This window comes from Aptenodytes patagonicus, chromosome 2 (genome assembly GCF_965638725.1).
Source record: "Aptenodytes patagonicus chromosome 2, bAptPat1.pri.cur, whole genome shotgun sequence".
NCBI classification, from domain to species: Eukaryota; Metazoa; Chordata; class Aves; order Sphenisciformes; family Spheniscidae; genus Aptenodytes; species Aptenodytes patagonicus.
The window spans coordinates 98,674,626-98,697,041 of record NC_134950.1 but is presented as its reverse complement, the minus strand read 5'-3'; the positions used below and the strand labels follow the sequence as shown (position 1 = coordinate 98,697,041).

At 39.4% G+C, this 22,416-nt stretch overlaps 1 protein-coding gene across 1 annotated transcript in view; it reads left to right on the top strand.

The window, feature by feature from the left end:
- LOC143157278 (uncharacterized) overlaps nt 1–22,416 on the top strand; it is a 129,607-nt gene that overhangs the window by 37,076 nt on the left and 70,115 nt on the right. Inside the window, exon 7 of the mRNA XM_076332098.1 lies at nt 606–745. Coding sequence (XP_076188213.1) covers nt 606–745 — 140 coding nt within the window. The remainder of the gene's footprint in view (nt 1–605; nt 746–22,416) is intronic.

The following is a 22,416-nucleotide window of genomic DNA, read 5'->3' as shown; positions in this document are numbered from 1 at the left end:
TATGAGGAGCGGCTGAGGACACCGGCTTTGTTTAGTCTGGAGAAAAGAAGGCCGAGAGGCATCCTCGTGGCTCTCTAGAGCTTCCTGAGGAGGGGAAGTGGAGAGGGAGGTGCTGAGCTCTTCTCCCTGGTATCCAGTGACAGGATGCACGGGAATCGTTCAAAGCTGCACTGGGGAGGTTTAGACTGGACATTAGGAAGCATTTCTTTACTGAGAGGGTGCTCAAACCCTGGAACAGGCTTCCTAGAGAGGTGGTCGATGCCCCAAGCCTGTCAGTGTTTAAGAGGCATTTGGACAACGCCCTTAATAACATGCTTTATGTTTTGGTCAGCCCTGAATTGGTCAGGCAGTTGGGCTAGATGATCGTTATAGGTCCCTTCCAACTGAAATAGTCTATTCTATTCTTAAGTGTTTTGAGCCAGCTTTGCCACTGCTGTTTTCCAGGTTTGTTTTAGAGTGAGGAATAAAACAGAGCTAGAAGTTCAAGTGAGGAGTAAAACAGAGTTAGAAGTTCAAAACAGGGTGAAACTGGCAGCTTTTACTTTGCTAGCTGTGCCCAGCTAATTACCTTACTATTCCAACTTGTTTTTTCTTTTCATTTAAAGATCCACTGGAATAACCCACCTGACCAATGTTATCAAGAAAAATCAGATCCTGGGAACAATGCAAGACCAGAAGAAGGGAAAGCATCTGAAGAGAGCGATTTTTACTTGGAGGACTTAGAGAAATATACTTTTTCTGTGTGGTAAATAATCTCATCATCAGTTTTACAACCCAAAAGTATGCCTTGTTATTCTTGTATTACAGAGGTATCTACATTCAGATGAATGTTATTAGGCTGCAAAATCCAACACATAGGTTGACAATTACCTAAGCAATGTCAGTTTGTCCCCTTTGTGCATGCAAGTTATGATTATGACATCATATGCTATTTTTCCACAGAGCTAATTTTTCTCTGTGTGTGCTATTTATTTGTGTAAATATTAAGTATTTTATTTTCTGCTTTTTGGTCATTGTGGCCCCTGGTCTTATTTACAACATGCAGACCCTGCCTGGAATTCAGAATTACTAATTTCCTCATACTTTCCTTCCCAATAGAATTTTACAAATAAGAGTTACTTTTTCCACAAAATCATTGTGAAGTAAGGAAGGGGTGTTATTTCACCTTCACAGATAGGGATATGAGGTAGGATATTTCTAGCACTTATAAGTAACGGAAGACTTGAATTTTCTTTGACTCCTTAGTGTTATTTATGATTGAAGTTGATTAGAAAAAAATTGGAAGCATTTTTTGCCTCAGAATGCAATTTTGACATTGCTGCGTTGCTTTGAGAAGCTGTGTCAGGGGAAGAAATGAAAGAGGATTTCTAGCAAAATCTTTTCAGCATTTTAAGAGCAATACACTACCTTTGTTGGATGTTACTTTAAATATTATTACTTTTCTCTCTCATAAAATACACATATGGGGAATGACTTAAAATGAAAAGATAGATTAAAGTGAAATTAAAAAGACTGCATCAAAATGAAATCTTTTCATTTACTTATAATTATTTTTCGTGGGATTTCATCTTCAAGGTAATTGCAAAAGTTGGACAGTTATTTGTAACTAGTAGAAAACAATGAAGACCCAATCCTTCACTAAATGAAATGATCTGACAGTCTTTCACATAGCTCTGTATTGTGTTTTGAGTGTTCAAAACCCACCTGTAATGTACATCTCTGGCACCTATGGTCTTCTGCAAATCAGCCCCTAGAGTTTCAAATAAAGCATCCAGAAAATGAGCATCAGAATAGGGTGGATGTCTGTGAAAATTTAGTTTTAAATTACTTCCCTATCGAAAGTAGGCAGGATTATCTAATCAGGCAAGCCAAGCTGCCTTCAGCATCACTAGTCCAGTCATTCCCTGCTCTCACTTGCCACGTTCACTTGGTGCCCTTAAAGTTTGGCAGAAAGTTAGGTAAAGACCCTACAGACACAAAGTACATTTTCACTATAGAAATCTGAACTCAACCCTTGAGGTGGTCAGCCCTGAGTATTGCAGGAGGCAGCAATCAAGTGGAAAAATAAAACACAATCATATAATTAGACTGCCATAATTCTACTGAATTAATCATGGTTATTTTGGACAATTAAGGACTCCCCCATCCTGGCCATAATTTAAGAATAGATTTTAGAGTAGCAGTTCTCATCCAAATATCCTTGCCGGCTCCCACTGTTTTATTTTACCTACCTCAATTTTCAAACTAAATTAACCAATTTATCATCAATCCTTTCTATCTCAAGGTGCTTGCTTTCTGTGGTGGTGAACTTCACTGTCCCTCTTCAGTGTCTTGCAGAATTGCAGTGATACAATTAACATTTAAAGTCAGCAGCATTGATCCTTTACTCTTTTCAAAGTTGTTCAGCTTGAAAGTGTTGGGAAAGGGGCCCAAGTCCATCCTTCCTTAGCACTGAAGCACTCCTGGAGCACATACTGGTTTCTGGTCACTGCCCCTGCAGCAGCCTGGCCCCAGGCTTTGAAGCCTGTGGCCTCTGCAATTGCACAAGGCGTCCAGAGGAGCAGAGGGAACAGGCATTTGTCTAAGTTGGCATGCACCTCGCTGTCTGGTTTGGGGACCAAGAAAAAATGATGGTTCTTTCTTCCTTTTGCTTCTACTTTTCCTTTCTTCGTCCTTTCTTAGGAAGCCCAGTTGACTTTGGAGCCCCATGCCTACAAGGACACTGGCTTTGCTAGGGTTCCCTGGGGGGCCAGAGGTACGTCTGAGCACAGTAAGTCACAGGGCATGAACCATATATTCCTGGTACGAAACAAAGGCTACAAGGCATGCTTCATGGTGACTGTGCTGCTCGTCCTTCTGTGAAGACAATTGAGGCTAGTGTTTTATTATTTCAATATGTCATTCTATTTACTGTCTCTGTTATCCTGTTTGAAATAAGAACCAGCACTTGCTTTATTTACTTATTTATTGCATGAAAATCCCATGAGGTTAGAACAAAACAGAATTTAGAGAATGTTTCTTTGCTTTCTGCTTCTCTTGTGGTAAAACATCATCTTTATCAGAAAGAAAAAAATAGGAAAACAAATTACTCCACTCTTGGTCAAGTAATATAGATATTACACTTAGCATGCCATGTAAAGAACGTGTCCTTAATAATACTTTTTTTTTTAAACTTAGAGTTAATTCAGTTTCCCTGTGTGATTGAAGGAGTATCTGATACCTTATGAGTTGTTAGTTCCATTTGTTACCATACCAGCATGATGTTTCTGCTGTTACTCACTTCTGTCTGTCTCTTCTCCTTTCCTTCTCTCCTACTTTCTCCATCAAAGGGCATCAATTGCTCTTTGTCTGTTTCCAGACCTTCCCCTCTGCTAGGATTGCTACCTTTTAAAAAATGCAATGCAAGATAATTAGCTACTACAAAAATTTTTAATAGGACTGTAGATCTGGGGGCAGCTTAGATCTCCATAAACTTCAGAGTTTTAGATGCTCCAAGATGCAATCTGAGCAATTTCCTTGATCTTTTATTGCAGCTGGTAAATCATTTATTGGGCTAGGTTATTTTACAAAATCCTCTTTAAAAACAAAATCCCATAAAATGTATTTATCATAAAATACTGCACAAACAACAGTCTTCAAAGTTGTACATACCCTGTATTAATTAAAAGCTAGTGTTGTACTGTGACAAGTTAAAAGTATCCACTCTGTCTCAGCCGCTCTCTTTTTTTCCTCTCTCTCTCCCCACCTCTCCCTGTATGTTTTTCTCTCTTCTTTCCTCTCTCTCATCTTCTCTTTTCTTGTAGGGCTTGCCAGCGGGGAGATTGGCGAGTACAAGCAAAATATTCTTTTGTGATCACAAATATTTTTCTGATAATTGTGATTTTTTTTTTGTTTCCATTGCTATAGCATGCCTGTCCTTTTCTATTCATATTAATTTGACAGTAGTGTCTCACATCTGTAGGCCATAGCCAAACCTCCTTACAGTGGGCATTATACACATATGTAATAAAAAGATCATTCTGGCTGCAGAAGCCTGCAGCCTTCAGCTTCGATCTTGCAGCCTACACGAGTGACTCTTCCACTGTGCCCACATACAGCCTTGCCGAAAGCAGCAGGCTTTTGCTTAGGTCCAGTGAATTGGTGGTTAGTGGGATGAGTCCAAAACATAAGACGAGAGAGAAGAGGTTAAGACAACAGATGAACGTGGTCACATATTACAGGGAGGTGCATGCCGTTGATGTGGTCAGCTGCAGTCACAGCCCCATAGCTGCTAAACAGCCACCAAGCGCTTTGCAGACCTTTCTGGAGAGCCGACCCCAGGACCCTTTCCTCCTTCCTGTCTCTGAACCTCCCTTCTCTCAGAAATTTGTGTTTCTGGAACTAAAAGCCTGTGTAACCTGCAGCAGAACATGAATATTTTTAGTGGCTATTGTCTGAATAAGACAGGTGAAATCTATAACCTTGAGAGAGAAAATATGTGGAGGAATTTTGACCCTTGCAGCCCCAAACCTGCTGTCAGAAGCTTTCTAGCCCTGTTCTTCTGTTCCCTGAAACAAGCCAAATTTGAGGAAAAAAATGTTCTTCATGGCAAGTTGTCACTTGGCCAGGTTGCCTGAAAGTGCATAATAAATACAGATCTGAGAAATAATTTCAGCAATTCAGCACTTTAACACTGTTTTCTATGCATAGTTTTAGAGGACATAGGAAAAAGATCCCAGATTTCTAAAACTTTTATCTGTCTTAATACCAAAAAAAAATTACATAAACACTTTCTGTGACTCTAGGAATCTTCAAGCTTGCGTTTAAATATAAATAATGAACTAGCAGTTTCAATCACCAACAACTTATCATCAAACACAGCTCTTAAGGGTTAATATTATACACCAATATAAAAGTAACGATCATCCTTTGTCTCCATGCAATTAGCTTTTTAACAATGTGCCTGTAGCTCATACTCAGGCTAAATGCTGCTTTGAAATATTTTCTCCTGAACTCCGAATGTGTTAAGCTGACTCTGGCCAGCTTCTGTAAAAATAATTTATTGTAGGGCGCTGCCTTTTGTGGGGGAATACCCAGCGCCCCTGTACAGCAGTGCCACATGATGCCCATGGTAGCTTGGCTGCAGGCTGGTCTGTGCAGCATCGGTGCAGGATCAGACAGCATCTTGAGACAGGAGACGAGCCGGTGTCCCACTGCCTGCAGGCATCACTAACAAATACATCCTACCTAGATTTATATTCTCGCACCTCTGAAATCCAGGGGGGGAGGACCAGGCTTTGGTCCTCACTTGCAGCTGTCAGGAGCAGATGCAGCCCCTGTCCAAGAGGAGGAGCAAGGGGAGGGTGGAGAAGATACAGGCTCTTGGCAGCGTACACCAGCCTGGGCAGGGGGAAAGGGTTGAAGACCCCTTTGCAATCCTGCCTCTGCACCTGTAGCCCTTATGATTTTACCTGCTGGGTTTTTTTGGCCAAATCATGAGGACACTGAGGGGCAGGAAGAGTTAACTGTAAACAGCACAGTTCAGTAAAGTTGTTTTTTAATAAAAACAATAAACTTTCCCTTTATAATACACATGTGATTTGACATTGAAATAAATGCAGATGCTTCTTTGCTTGCTGTATTCCCTGTTGTGCTTTCTAAAACACCTTCACATATGGTTTGCCTCATTCCTGTGAAACTGCTTGTTGTTTATGTCATACAAACAGAACAGATTGAATTTACACCAAGTAAGGAGGGTGATGAATCATACGTTGGAGGAAAATCCTTGTCTGAGTGTTTAAAATTTGTTCAAAATTAGTGTTGCCTGTTTAAAAAGTTTCCCTGGATTCTCCCTTGAGCTCTTCTAAAGATTTCATTAAAATAAGAAAGAATTCTGCAGCTGCCTATAAATGCAACCTTTTATTCAAATATGTAACATTTACCTAAAATCAAAGGTCAAATTTTACCATTTTTTATAGCTGTCCTAGTAGGATCTGCTTCATGCACTATATATAAAATATTGCCATTAAGAGTAGGCATTCAACTTTCTTTGTGAAAAGGAGACTAGCTTTTTATTGCTTGCTTCAAAAAGTGCTAATCATTTAAAAATTACTTCAAGAAACGGTTTCTCAGTAACTTCTGATAGTCCACCTAAACCCTGTTTCATTGTTTCTAATTCCATTTTGAAGTGGAATCTAGTTAATATTTTTCAAGATGGAGATTTAAAGGCAGGTCAAGCTTTACCTCTTAGGAGAAATCAGAAGTCGCACTGTTTTCTTTGAATGCCTTCAAATCTTTCACATGTCATTCCTAAAAATGCTTAAGCTTTGGCTGTGTGAGCACAGTGTCACTAGGATTGGTCCTGATTCTGTACTCTTTGTGGGAGTTTTGTTTTGCAGGCAAGTCATAGCAGGACACAGGTCATGGATTATTTTTTTTTTTTTTTTATGTATTCAGATGTCAGATAGGTGTTTACGTTGGTGCATGTCCTCACATCTTTGCAGACTGAATTTTTACAGCAGACCAGTACATATTTCTTCAGAGTTTTTGCTTTAGTCTTAGTTTTGTCGGGGATTTTTCTATCGCAGTAAAAAGTTTACTTTTTGGAAACTTAGCTTATGGACAAATCATTAAATATAGCTATGGCATCTTTCTTATTCTCTGTGATTTTTCTGAAGGTGTCTGTTGCTTCTTTTATTATTTAGTGTAATTCATCAATGGGCAAAGTCCAATGAACTGCATTCATTTAAAGAGACTGTATTTCTTTGCTGCCTTGTGCAATTGCAGAATTATATCCCTGTACCAGTGCATTGTGGTAAAATGGTGCAAGGGAAAAGTGAATGAGAAATAAGGTGTATCTCCTGCTGATGATTCAGGTGTAGAGGTGAAGACAGAGGGGACCAAACTGTTTGGAAGCCAATTTGAAATCAGCAAAAAGGTGCAGGCATCTGGAGTCTGCTCCCTCTCTGTCCAAATTCAGGTTATGTAATTTAAGTGGCAGAAGAACATAGACTTGGATATTCAGAGTTAATAAGGAGTTTGTAAATCCCAGGAGGTGACTAGCAGGTTAGACAATCAAAAGCATGGTTGTCTTCATGTCCTAGCAGTGCCAGAGAGAAAGCTGGGTGTCTGTATTTATAATCTATAAATTCTGTCTTTGGTTCCTCCTATAGTAGCCTGCTTAAATATTTTTAGCCATGCTCGCCTTCAGCAAGTTATGGACATTAGGGACCCATTCTAGCTACAACCCACTCATTTCCATGGATTATGCAATATTTAGTATTGCCTAAATTGCCTTCAGTTTTGCCCCAATATTAGGATGTCTTAAATTATGTCAAAATTTATCTAAACTGCTGGAAAAATAGGAAAAAACAATTTAGGGATTGAAAATACATGCTAAGGAAACATGAGTCTGTATTCAGAACTGTCTTTTACAGGGGTCTTTTGTAAAGCCCTCCAATATCTGTGCACACATTTGATTTTGCAGGAATTTGATGTTGTTATGGTGACAGGGGAACATTTACTGTTGTGAGTACCTATGGACTTCAGTCCAATTATGCTTGACAATAATTTTATTTATATGTTCAAGATGATGAAAAGAGTTGGTGGCCACTGCCCTTCCTCCTGCAGGTTCCAGACCTGCAGAACTCCGCTAGCTGAGAGCTGGCCTTGAGCAATGGAGAGGAGAAAGCAGTGATACAAATCACTCAGTTGAGAGTAATCAGTGAGCGATCACTCACTGAAGGTGCCAGGGAGATGGATGTTTGTTTGTTTGTTTGTTTTTTCTTTTTTTCTTTTTCTACTGGCTTTAACGTTCTTGAGCAGAAAAGAGCAGTGAGCTCAGTCCTTGAGCAACTTCAGTACAAAAACCAAGTTTTCCTAGAGATCCTGGCAAGGGACTTGTGTGGTTGCTATATGATTATATGTGATGGAGCTGGAAGAGCAGGCAAATGCTCCCCTGTGCTGGAGCTATTCACAATTTGACCTAGCCCTCTCCAGGACAGCAGGTTTATAATTCCCTGCCAAAATGCTTTTTTCCCCACGCTCCTTCTCCCCCTTAGAGAATTCCTATTCAGTAAAAGTGAAAGAATATGGTTCAAATTTGGCAATAATTAGGGGAAAGCTGGGTATGATGGCAGAATATCGCTATCATGCAGCTTTTTGACAGAAATCACTAGTTTTTCTTTTTAAATACTGGGAACGTTGACTCTCCAGCCAATGAGCAGCCTGGGCTCCTGAAATTGTTGGAGCCTTTGCCACGAGGGCAGTCGAAGTGCCTCCGAGAGAGTACTGCCAGCATTTATCCCTCACAAGCATTTCACACCTTTCAGCCTCGATTCCTTCTTAGCACAAAAGCACTTTTTGACATAGCTGAGTTGCTCTTTAGTTTATTCAGACTCATAGGAAGGTAGAAGACTTGGCAAACTGGCTGTAAAGCATCGGGTAGAGAGAGATGTGGTTGTTGTTTGTCATTTAATACACATTTTGTTTTCATGAGCTAGAAAAGATGACATTACTGATGACTAGTGGAGAAAAGCAAAGCTATAAGTGCGCCATACACGGTCATCTCTAATGAATAGAATGAATAAAAATAATAAGTGCATTACATAGCTAACTGTCACATCTTCAGGGCACTACAGTAAATAAGTGGGAGTTATACATGTGCATTAGTAGCAAAATGGGTACCACACTTTGGATCCTATTGAGTACAGTGTGGAGAGGAAAATATGATAGATTGATGCTTTTTATCTGTCACTGCTGTGGCACAGAAGCATAGACCATATGTATGTAAAATGACTTTGTTATTTCAGTAAATTCTCTAACTCTTTCTGTTGTAGCCTGTAGCAAAATGAATAAGTAGCTGAAGATCCTGGTGGGATAGTTCTGAATCTTTCAGAATAAAATACCTCTGCAGAGGCATAATTATTATTAAATATACAGTGATGTGTGACAAAACAGCCAGATAAGTTAGGAGGGTCTCTGCCGCTACAGGTTTACAGTATAAACTGAGACACTTTGCAAAGGGTGGGAACAAGAAGCTGTGATGGTAAGCTGAAAAGAGCAGAAGCAGGAAAGTTTGGGCAAATATGGGCCTTGCAACTGGTGACTCTTTTTTCTTATCTTAGAGGTGATGATAAAAGTGTGGATGAATGTCAAAGTCCTCCTTCTCAATCACCTAGCAGGATTTCACCTCACGTATTTTGTCCTTGCTTTAGGTGGAATGCAGTATCTCCCTCCCTGGCAATATCAAATGGCGACAGGGCGGAGATGAGAAAGGTGAATAGGAAAGGACAGAGGGGTTCTGCCATTTGCCTGGCCTTGGATCCAAAGATCCAACCCAACCTGCTAGGTCTGGGAGTCTGGTTATGAAATTCTGAATAAGCTACAATCTGTCTGCCTTTTAATTTAAGAGGAAGTCCAGCAAATGGGGAATTTGCAGTAGTCGTGCTTGAATGTTAGGAAGGTGTGAATCACTGTCTTGAGCTGGTTTAAACTGACTAGGTAGCTCTCTGGTGTACTTTGTCCTCGTAAACTTCTCTGGCCAGTACCTGGATCTATCCCAGTTTTTGTTTTAGGTCTCTGCTGAGAGATAATGACTGAAAACATGCCAGATGGTTTGTTTTACGGGGTTCACAGTGATGACACTCCTGGTTCAGCCATTCTTGCAGTTGTACTGAATGTTGTGTCTTTCTCACAATGTGCAGAGATGCCCTCAACTGTTAATCCTCCAGTCTAAACAATTGCAGGGGAAGAGAGCTGGGGATGGAAAAAAAAAATCCCATTCCTTGATCAGTCCCATTACTCAGAAATAGAGGACAAGCCATTTTACAGAGCTTTTAACTAACTACTGATGCAATTTGTTCTGCATTGTTTGCCCATTAATCCAAAAATTACTGTTCCCTTTGAAGCTTGCTTTATATAGAGGAAACAGTGCCACCCTTAACCATCATGTGTATCATTTTATGCAGGGTAACTGTTTGTATTTGCCTTGCATTTCAGTTAAACGTGGTACAGGGGCCTTCTAGCATCTTTGGTTGTTTGGTAAGTTATAGTATTTCAAAATTGGTATAATTTCCATTTCAAAACATTGCATTATGATCCTCAGCTTCTAAAAGACACTTGGATGCATGTTCATGCCACAGGTATTCAATTTAGCCTTAAACATGGCAGGAATTTTGAGGAAAGAAAAGCTCATCTTGTCTCTGAGTATCTGCCTTTCCCTCTCTGGCTTTAACATACATACATCATATTTAGAGTTTGACCTACAAAATGGCAGAGGGTGAAAGATGTATATTCACTCCAGTTCATCACGTGACAAAAGCATTCACTATCCCACACAGTGCATGTGGAGAAATACTTCCCTGTCTGTACTTGCGTTATATATGCAAGTACACGAACCATTTGAAAACAATCCCCAGTTTTCCTGGAGACAGCTGTAAGAACCAGCATCTCCACTGTGGTAGCGTCTCTCTTATTCCTCAGCTTTCAGGAAAAACATGATAAATGAAAGGTTTAGCAACCATATGCCTGTATTTTTTCCTCAAGCCCGAAACTGAATAAATCTGAGTTTCCAGATTTGAGGTCCCAAATGAAGGTCAATAGCTAGTCCTGGAAACAAATGATCTTTTAGTGGCTTTAGATGGAAATATGCTTCCTTGATATTTTTAATCAGTCCCTAATAAATGAGCAGCCCAGATGTTGAGATCATAGCAGGACCCTCCAAATGGTGGCCCAAGGAATGGCTCCATCCAGCATCTCAGTGGCTTCCAGCAATTCCTTGTGATTGCATACACCCAAAAGCTTAATGCCAGCTGTGCTGCAGTCACAGAGATGTGACTCTGTAGTGTACTGCCACCAATCTCCAGAGTCACAGGAGATTAAATTCCTACTCTAGTTCATTGGTAAATTGGCTATTATTTTTAGTTAGTTCCCCAGGTGAACGCATCCATGCTATGCTAGTAATCAGTCTGAATTAATTCTGGGAGAGAGTTTTCAAAGCCACGTACAGCAAGCCGGTGTCCCCATGGTAGGTTCTCTCCTGTGTATTAGTGTGGAAATGTATTACATTAAAAGTTCTGTTTATTAGACTATCCTGTTTCTCTAAAGTACTGAGTCCATTTAACCTACTGTGCTAGTTATTTCCTAAAGATTTCCAGTCCTGTACTTTTTAAATAAAAATTAACAGTGGGAGAAAAGATGAGTGGATGGGAAATTCGGTGAAATATGACTTGGGCAATATAAGAAATTCTCAATTATGGAATCAAGTGACAAAAGAAGTCATATTTTAGGCCTGGCCCACACAAAACTGCAGCCGTGTGGAAACTTCCCATTTGCCTTCACTGGGCTTTGGATCAGGCCCTGGAGATACCAGCCATATTTCAAGGTTTTATGATCATTGCTAACTTTGGAAACATTGCCAGGCTTCAGAACAGGGGCTGCATTCCACATGCACCAGAAGTAGCCTTTTCCCTACTTTGAGTAATGTTACAGGAACAATAAAAAATTCTTGCTACTGGGAACGCGAAGCTCCGTGGGACTTAGGTGGGACCTGACATTTATACAGTTCATCACTACTGTAGATCAAGGAATGCTACTTTTAGCAAAGAATGCATATTCATTCTTTTTTGTTAACCTTTGCTTCAGTGCATTCATGACAAGATTGTATGGGTATGTAGCTGTGTTTTAACAGTTTTTTAATTTCAGTTGTTGCTTGAAGCACTATGCTGGAAATTAGACACTTTTAGTAGTTCAATTATTGTTGATTTATTCATCCCTCTTGTAGATACAGTGAATGTAGTTACTATAGTAAGGTTATCTAGTTCTGAATGCCAAATGCCAAGTTTCAGAGCTTACATCTTGGCAACTGCAAGACTTACTGGTTTGGAATTTGTCATGCCAGCAGTACAGCCTTGTAGCATTTATTTCACAGATTTTCATTAAATGGGGGAAGACAAGAGAGAATAGTGCTACTAGGGACATTGTGCATCAAACTGTTTACTAACGTTACAGGGAAATCAGCTCAAAATAACATACTCCAGGCTTCATTTTGCCATTTTCCTAGACTGCATTGGAAGAATGGCAGTATTGCACTTAATATAAAAACATAAAATGCTAATTGGGAAAACATTTTATTTAATATCACCTTTCTGAAAAAAAAGGGAAGCTTAGAACAGCAAAATAAACTAAAAATTATGTATAATGCTTGAACATTTATTAACTTGTTCTAATTTCTCTTTTGGGGCAATGAGTCAGCAGAAACTTGATTAAGTTCTACCAGCTTTAGCATCTGCTCTGAGTATTTTGCTGTGCTGCAGTAATACAAAGGGGCAGATCCTCAGCTGAGGTAAGTTGTTAAAGTGCCATTTCCAGTGGAGTGATGACAATTCACTCTGACTGAAGCGTAAACTTTCATGCTAACCTACTGTAATGCTTTCCATCACACTGTAGACTGTCTACATGTGAAATATAATGCACCTAATGGCATTTAAATTAGCTATCATTGGAGGCATCTGTCATACTATAATCTTTCCCAGTCATTTGTAAGGTCCTCTACCACTTAGCCTCCCTCTACTTTTCAATAGCGTGGTGATGTTACTTTACATCCAAAGATATCAGCTCTCATCTCCCCTTGCCACTACTTCCACGTGCAGCTTTAACCTATCCTTTTTGCTTGGTGAGAACTCCTCATGATACCTATGAAGTCTTTCCTCTAATCCCATCCTCTGCAAAAAGGCAACTACAATTCACTAACATCTAGCTCTGCTTAGAGTAATGATAACCTGAGGCTGCTGAGGCTAGTGTGATGTTGAACGAAAACACAGCCCCATACGTGGCTTTCAACTTACATTTGTGTTTAATTTTCTGCCATGCAGTTTCAATGCTATGTTACGATCTCTCTGAAGCATGAACTGGCAATGTTATTAGTTCATCCAGAATCTTGGATGCTTCTAGAATAATAAAAACAGGAATGCCAATTAATCATTTGCATTTACCATTTAGCAACAACAGAACTTCAGCTGAAGGTCAATGTCACTGCTGTCATTTTAATGGTTATACACATGTAAGAAGCTGATTCTAATAGTTTAGGCAAAAACTGTAGCAGGCGTATGAGAATAGCTGATCCACTCAGTGGAGAGATCCATAATCACTTAATAAATAACATGATGTACTGTAGTTATTATTTTGTTTCAGTGGCTGTCATCAGCTAAAGGTTTTGTCTTTGTTTAGGATTAAAATGAAAAATCACAGATCTTCTTTCTTAATTCATCGCTCAAAACTTCTCCCCAAAGCAACTAAAGCAAAAATTTCAACTGGAAAAAGAAGGAGCATAAACTTTTTTCCACTGTGATTATTTCTTCCTAGAGGTTGAGGACAGTATTCTACACTTTAAACGGAGAGTCTGCACTGAAGTTTTCTTTATATGGTATTCACCAAAATGTGAAGATTTTGGCTTTACAAAAATGATGCCTTTTGCACTGGCACTGCTTCGTTCTCTGGATTTAAAAAAGCCGGTGATTTTTTTTAAAGAAATGGCAAACCTAAAATTATATCAAAGTCTAATACTCTTTTGATCCATATTTGCATTTCTCATTGTCTTTCAACCCTTCCTTCAGACCCACTGATTTATTAACTCTCTCTTCTTTATTTGGCTAATTTGCATATGTGAAATATTTCTCGTTTCATTGCTGCCCCCTTTTCCTCGTTAGTGGTTCACAGGTTTTCTCAGGGAGTTGAAAAACACATGCTGTTGCAGGATACTTTCTAATTCATGTTTGCTGACAACTGAATTATACATGGGTGGCATAGCACGTATCCAGTCTTTCATCCTTATCTGTTACTTCATCATTACTTTCAATCTGCAGTGAAAAATGTGACTAACATGTTGTGTGGTATAAATAGACACTGCAGGTTGAGATCATTTATGCATGGTTTGAATTTTGATGAAATTTTATATTGCCCTCTGGGCTAAACACTTAACCTAAGTGATTGTCCCAATAATTTTGTTGAATCAAACCTTTTCAGATGGAAGTTTTACCTTTCATTATCTTCTAAAATGTTTACTATAAAGCTTTCCAGGAGTGTTAGGAAGCAAATAAAAAGGACACAGTTGCTGTTTATCAGTGATTCTGTGAATCATTACCTTGTCATTATAAATGACTGGAAATAGGAATATAAAATACTTTAACTCAAAAGACTATGTTTTTAAGTTATTGCAGGCCATCCTCAATATGTTTTTTCTTTTACATCTGCAAGATTGGGGGTTATACAAAATGTGAAAGTATAAATGTAGATCTATTTATTTACAAGTATTTGTGTCTAAATATATTTGCATTTGGTACAGTTCAATGTACCAATTTATGTAATTCTTAATTTTAATTTCTTAATTGCCACAGTTGTGTGATCTTCCCATATTTATTTATTTGCTGTTAAAATTACTTCAGCAGTTTTTCTGTTATTTTTAAAAATGATGCTTCAGCTCTATATTTGGGATAATTTTTATTTCAATGACAAACATTCTCTCCATGTAGCTTTATTGGTTTTGATGTTTAAAAGTCTAGAATTTATTATTATAAGCTGAAAGCAGTAATTGAACACTGACATTTTAAGTATGACAATAATGCAAGTAATTATTCACTCAGTTAAGATATTTCTATTTCTTGCAAGAACCAATTACAATACAGTGCTCCTGTCTTTTAACTTGAAAAGAGTCTCCTTCAGTTTTCAGCTGAGTATTTTGTAGAGATTTTCACTGTTCATAACCACGGTGAGTTGCTATTCAAACACCACCCACTACTTTCCCTTAGCTATTAATTTAACAGCCCTAATTTGTTAACAAAATTTAGGGAAAGGATTTTTTTTTCCCCTCCAGAAGACAACAGTTTTTTGATAAAGTTGAAACACCCAGTCCAGAAGAATGAAGCGGCTCAGTTCAGAGAGGTTATCACTTGGTTGCATGCCTGCTGTGGTTTAGGCAGGCCCCATGGTACCCTCCATGGTCCCTGTCTTCTGGTCCTCTTGACAGAGGTAGGTCATGGGGTGGTCTCCTACCCTGCCTGTCCTCCTGGGTTTCTTTGTTGGAAACCTGGCTATATGGGGTGAGGGTGGAGGGGTTGGCACTTGGGTCTCACTCAGTGTGCATCTGGGGACCATGAGGTCGGGGTTTACCCCTGAAAGAATTTGCCCAGTAGTTTGACTGTGGCTCTGTGTCTCATCTCCCTATTTTCTTCTGAAGCCAAGGCTCCCCAGGCAGGCTGCATTCATGTCCCCTGTGCAGCGCAGTCTCTCAGCCTTTGCGTTGCTCATTGGGACATTTGACTCTGGTATATCCAAGTGAGGAGATCGGGCAAGAGTGCCTCACACAGCGCGTGGGCTGTGCAGATGAAGAGCTGGTTACCGATTCTGATGAGAGGGACTGCTGAAACAAAACAGTTTTATTTTTTCAGCACCAAAACCTGAACATTTTATCAAGAAAAAAATTCCTATGGAAAGGCAGTTTTTTGGCAACTGCTGCTACTCAGAAGTCTCAGTTCCCCTTCATGCAACGGTCTCAATGGAAAATTTTATGGCTAGCCCTAGTGCAGACTCTTTCAGAGGTGTTGAGCACCCACTGTGCACATTAATTTAAACAAGCCCATAATGTGGTTTACATTTAATAAAGTTGCAGCCTCCACATGAACCAGGTTTACTGAGTGTTGCCTTCTTTCCTGCTGGGTCTGAGTCTGCTGGTCTGGTTAGTGTAAGAGTCTTGGACTCAGAGCACACCTTCACCCCTTGCGTTCATTAGAAATCTCCAAGCAAAGACTACAGAGAGTGTGTTTTCACCCAGTAGAGATGACTTTTATTCGGGGATAAGCTTGCACACAGGTAAAGTGGAAAATGAATAGATTTGTACTTGGAAGAGCCCTTTTGTTGATTGCCCTACTACTAACTTATCAGAATTGAACTCTGATAATTCTGATAAATAAAAGCAATGTATTGCTTTAGTACTTACACAGCACTGGAAAGATAGCTTACTATTATTTTTAAAATCTCCAGATATAGTGGTAGAATAAAAACCATCAAGTGCATATTAAGAAAATAAGCAAAATGAAAACAGATCAGATACTTCACCAGTGTGAATTAGCTTGCAAGTCTGGTGGCTTCAGCAGGGCAGTTATGTCAGCTGAAAAACTGAAGTTTAGTTGCACTTTTTACAAGAGGAAGTATGTGCTGTTTACAGAAAGGAAGTGTGAAAAGCAATGTATGTGTGATTGTGTGCTGATTTGTTCATATTTACAGTGAGAGAGCCCAAGCAGCTGTAACTCACAGCAAACATTCCTCATCTTTGGCATTCTGAATTTAAATAGACTCGTGGTGGATGCTTTTGTAACCAAGGCTAGTCTCGTAGGCTGGCTGCATATGTTTCCAACATTGTGTCATCCAACTCTGCTCATAATAAATCTAACCAGTTTATTGTTCAAGACTCTGCACCAAGCCCTTGTCTACAATTGAGTCCCAGTTTATTTGTTACTACAAAGGAAAAGAAGATTTGTGTGAAAAACATTTTCAAAGTCCAGTGCAGACAACTGTCCAGGGTTTTCAGTAATTTAACATTAACTGGTTAAATGGATCCACAATCACCTTTTAGCTGGTTGATTGGTGTGGTGACAACTTGGTTTTGCCTTTTGGTGGCATCCCTGGGGGTGACTTGCTCAGTGCAGAGTTCTCCCCTTCTCTTTCTTTCCCAGGACTTACCAAGCATTCCCCAGTCCTCCCATGCAGCCTCCGGCAGCCCTCTGGCCAAGTCAGAGCACAGTCTCTCAGCATAAGGACAGTCCCCAGATCACTTGGATCGCACAATGGAAGATGTATTTTCAATTTGCACTCCTCCTTCTCACTATGAGTGCAATCTCAGTACTCATCGTCTGCCCCACCGCTTGCCAGAGCAGTGCTGGAATGGGTGACACACCAGTATTTTACAATCTGTCTTAAGCTACCCACTGAAATGAAGGAAGCATATGACTGCATCAGAATCAAGGATGTGTGGTATTACTGCCATGGTTGAGGGTTTTTTCTTGACAAAATTCTTTTCACTGGAAAACACAGATTTAAAAAAAAAATGAAATTGTGGGAAAGAGCTGGTGTTAACGTTTCTTCCAGTTCGGGAAAGGATAATTGGAACAAAGATTGGAGACTCTTGAAGTATTTCATCTTGATATTTTGAAAAGAACGTTTGTTTTGAAATTGCTTTTGTTTCACGTTTTAATGTATACAGAAGGGTTCATTTTCTATTGAAAAGGTCAAAATAATTTCAAAGCACTTTAAATGACTAAAATAGGTCCTTTCATTAACCAAAATATCAGTACACAAACATTTTTGTTTTCAACATTTTCATCTCAGTTTGGGATCAGTATTGTCTTTTGAAAATCTTCACATGAAGGGAAAGCTACTTCTCATCCATCTTTATTCTGCAATTAAAAACTTCTGAGAGACCTTCATGTATTAGTTAAAGTGAGGCCCCATGCAGCATGAAATAAGTAATACAGGTTCTCCTTGCCTGCATTGGTAATTACCTTGTGTAACTCCCACATCTCAGCAACACAGAATTAGATTCAGCATGAAAGAACAGACGGACAGGAAGGACAGTTCCCTAGCCTGTTACTGGCTTGCTTTATCTTGGAGAATATTCTTGCTGTCTGTGCCTCAGCATCCTTATTGTATTCTTATTATGATGTGTATAATGGAAAAACATTATAGATGCAGGCCTTCACACTCGTTCTGCTTCCTGTGGATGGTTTTTACATGCCTTTGTTCTTGCTCACAAGCTCCCTGTCTGCCATTTCTGTGCCCATTCTCTTATATTTTCCCTGCACTCTTGTTTCACTTTCTGTCAAAATCAGTAGAGTTCAGGCCAATGATAGCTATGGCATTCCCTGAATTTTTAGTACTGATTGGTTGGAGTGTTCAAAAAGTATCAGATAATAGAAAGACATTCACAGAGAAATGTTACTGAATTTTACGTTCATTTCTCACCCAATTTCATAGAACCTGGCTTTTCCCAGATTCTCCCTTTTGGGCCTGGGTGGAAGCTGAAGACTTTCAACATTTGTTCAAGATGTCTGGACCTTTGACAGCCCATGTGGCAAATCCAGATGCATCCACTGGGCTGTACAGACTTTCTCTACAACACATGAAAAGGGACTTCTCCATGCCTGAGACGTGTTAGATCTATTGTGTGTGGACTAATAGCCTTCAAATGTGCAAGAAATCTGGTGCTCTCTAGATGCCTTGAACTTGCTGCACACATGCAGCTCTATGGACAGTACTTTTGTAGTACTTCCTTGACTATTGGTTTGAGCGTGTTTGTGCTCTGCAGCACATGTGGATCTGTTTCTTATGGGAAGGCCCAGAGATATGAATACCCTAAGCAGAACGGCTGAGATTATTGAATATAAAATGAAAATTATCTTAATGATTTTTTTTTTTTTTACAAAATCGTAGAGATCTGAGATACTGTTATGCAGTGATTTTCATTCTGCACAATGAGCTGTATTTTCCAGTATGGCTCTGTATTAGGAGATTTATTACTATGCTCTGTTAGGGGCTAATTTCCAAATCACACCGCTTAGTCTACATATGAAAAAACAGCCCCAAACAAATCACATTGTAAGCAGGATTTTTTCAGCTTCTGGAATTACGGCTTAAAGAATCTGCCAGTGTGAATTTCTCAAACACTGTTTAATGTTTGGGATCCCATGGACTATTGTGCCAGACTACAAACTGCAGATGCAATATGTGACCCATCTGCCTTCTCTGTGTTTCCTTTTCTTCCTAACTTCATGTAGGACAGAAATATCAACTAACGAAATATCAGGGGCAATTATAAAGATCCATTAAATAAGCTTAGGTGAGCCTATATGCACAGTATAACCATCTTGATCAAAGGATTTGCTGTCAGGCAGAGTTGACTAACAGGCAAATGATTGGAAACAGCTTTTTTCCAGCCTGGATTGGGTGATAATAATGTGAAAAGAATGGTAGTGCTAAGAGGAATGTTCTTTCACTGGCTATGTTGGAGAAAGTATGAAAGACTATTGCAGGGTAGAAGAGGCAGACTTTTCCAGAGGAGAGATCATTGCTGGGAAAGCAGAGGTAGAGAAGATCCTGACGTGCTGAAAGGAACTCTGACCTCAGTCAAAGGAGTGCTCAAGAGCAGTGTGGACATGCAGAAAGAATGACACATTTAGGCTTTTTTAAGCTTGTGTTTTTACCACCATATGCCCTGGGAAAGATACATCATTAACACAGAGCAGTCACAAAGCTGGAGTATTGCAGTCTAGGAGGTAGACCTGACCTGGAGAGAGGCTAAGGCATCTCATTTTTCTGGAGGTCTAACGCCCTTACCCAGAAAGTACGCTGAGAGAGGCCAAGGAAAGAAATGTTATTTCTTTCTCCTAGCAAAGCAACACAAGATCACCGAGAGAAAGAAAAAACGTCAGGGGTAATTTGAGAATTGACACATCAAGGCTTAGAGGCTATATTAAAAGAACTATTAGACATGTCAATTAATTTTCCTTTGCCTCATTAATGAGCATCTTAGCTATGCATCTTCTGTTTGAAGCAGCAAGCAATCATTTTTCCAGGTTCCTTCATGCTATGACAAGTCACAGCCCTCCCGAGACATACATGAGACAGGGTATAATATAGTATGATTATTGTTCCTAATTTCATGAATGACTCTTAACTTTTGAATTGAAGGGAAATTTAATACTTATTTTGAATGTTAAATGATGTCTCTGAAAAAATGAAACCTACGCAATTCAACATTTTTCAAAGCACCAGCTTGTTCCATACTTTTAATTTGATTCTGTTACAGTAACTGAGTTTATCCACTAACTCTGGTGCCCGGATCCAATCAAAGCCCCCAAAGAAGGAAGGGGAAAAAAAAAAACAACATACCCCAAAACCAAAGCCAGAGCACACTCTTTCTTTTGCTAGGGGAACTATGAAGTTGCTGATGACCTTCATTAAATGCCACAGCCAACTTCTGACATGCTCAGCAGTGAGTCTCATGACCCACAAACAGAAAGCCAATCTAAATCCTGGAGTGGTTGTATTTGTCTTTTGTGTCTAGAAATCCACTGCTGGAATTTGCTGAGTGCCTCAAAAAATGTAGAAGATTCACTCACAAAAGGCATTGTCTTTGTAAATTTTACCTTCAAACTTTGAGCCCAGCAAGCAAAAACTATTTAATAAGCAGACAAAAAAACCCCAAAACACCCAACCTAAGCCACCAAAACTTTCTCTTTTTCTTTTTTGTAGTGATTTGAAGTCTTTAAGCTGAAAGAATAACATCAAATACGACCTGTGAACCAGTTTGCTTTCAGGTTAAAACAGAAGCAAAATAAAAAACAACACAGTGTGTTAACACAATTTTAAGGATACATAACTAAAATATCACCAACAAAAAACTAGGAAATGTGAAAACTAAAGTTTTAACATAAGTGTAAGTTCTGATGCATTGTGGATCAAGTAAATTTTAGGTTGATCCTTAAGGAAATAAAGATTATTAAAGCTACATATTAAGCAAGAAGAAGAGGCTATAAAATACCAAGAACCTGAGAGAGCGTTATTGTCTAAACCGAGGCAGAGGTTTTCAAAGTAGTCTGTATCCTGTAACCACAGTGCTCTTTCTAGTTGCGTTTCAGCAGCTGAATTCCTTCGGTATCTTTGGAAACCTCACCTTGACTGCCCTGCCTGACTTCTTGAGGTTTTGGCATCCATACACTGCTACCAAACTTATGGGAACCCATGGGAAGGTGAGCAGGCTACTTAACTAAGTTGAATTAATACTGTGTAAGCATATCTGATTATTAGGCTTTGCAATTAAATAAAAAGCTCTAGATAGGAAAGAAGGAAGCACTGATAAGGATCCTGCTGCACCAGGAGCTGTTGGAGGAGAAAGGAGCACCAGACTCAGTAGTGCTGTTAGCCCATCGCACTGAGTTTTGACAAGGGGCAGTCTGTCCAGGTGGGGAAGGTACGACTACTTTGTAGGTGTTTCTATTTGAATGAGTTATCAGTTGTGTTGAGTCAAGGGAACACAGTCTACTGCAAGTCAGTGAAATCTTGTCTGAATTCAGACCAGTAGTGGAAAACCCTATGGGTCTAAGATAATGGGATTTTGTCCTCTAGGATTGCGTGGATGTCTTTATTGTAGGTAGAAAGGTAGAAAATTAATGTGTTAAGGCTGATTGACAAACTGACATCCACCCCCCCCCACCCCCCACCCCCAGTAATCCAGCCTTTCAGCAGAATAAAGGAACCCTAAAGCTTAAATTCAGAACCACTGTGGTGCCTCTTGAAGGTTATTTAAGTGTTTCTTACCTTTATTGTCTGGGTGAACCTGGCTTTTTGAAAAACTGCAGTTGTGTCTTTCAGGTATTCGGAGTTCTCTGATGAAAAATCTAAAGCTTCCAAGAAAAAGTAGAATCATATCTTTATAAAAAGACAGTCGAAAAATATTTTCTGAGAGTTTTTACAAAAAATTTTCAACAAACTGTATTGTTTACAAGTACACTTGCAGACAACTATACACAGGAGAACCCCCCCCCGCCCCCCCCAAACAGAGAAGTTATTTGCATGGTAAGTTCAGTTCCTGCCAACTATCGTTTATCAGAGACAGCAAAATAACAAGGCTTTTGTTCTGCCCAAATGCATTATTCTTCTGCTTTGGAAGCTTAGCTTTAATGGCTCCTGAACATCGAGGTTTATGTCTTAGCCAGGTTTTTTAGGAAGGCAAGGTGTATGTTGTAAGGCTGCCTGTCACTCCACCTCTAGTAACTTCTGAACCTGCTGGCCAATTTTATCAAGACGGGTAGAGTAGAGGGGAAATACCTCAGTTACTGCCCCTGTGGAGAGAAATGCTGAGGTGCAACCTAATACAAAGACAATTCCCCTGTTCCTGGAAATCCTTATTGCATGGGTGAAGTCTCCCAACCGAGTCTCTTCTAGACAGTCACTTTTAGAAATTGTGCGTGTGGTGGATAAGTAGTGTACTACTTTATATTTGGACTGAAGGAACAAGTTTATTGCCATCTTTTAAAAGTATGTGCCCCTTCTTTACTCTTGAGCAAAACTTTCTTTTGGTTAGGGGTGCCAAGTCCAGAATATTCTCCTGCCATTGAAGTATTTGATTTTTTTTAATAAATGATGGTTGGACTCAATGATCTTAGAGGTCTTTTCCAACCTTAATGATTCTGTGATTCTATGTTTCTCTCTGTTCTTTTTCAACCTGCTGAAATTACAATTACCCAGGAGCCATACCAAAAGCTCTTTGAAACTGCAGAGATTCATATGGATGTTGTAGTAGCTATGTATTTTACAATTCAATTTTTATTTTTAAAGGAATGTGTCTTTTCTACATCCTCACTTTCCGCGCTCTCAGTAGATAAAGCT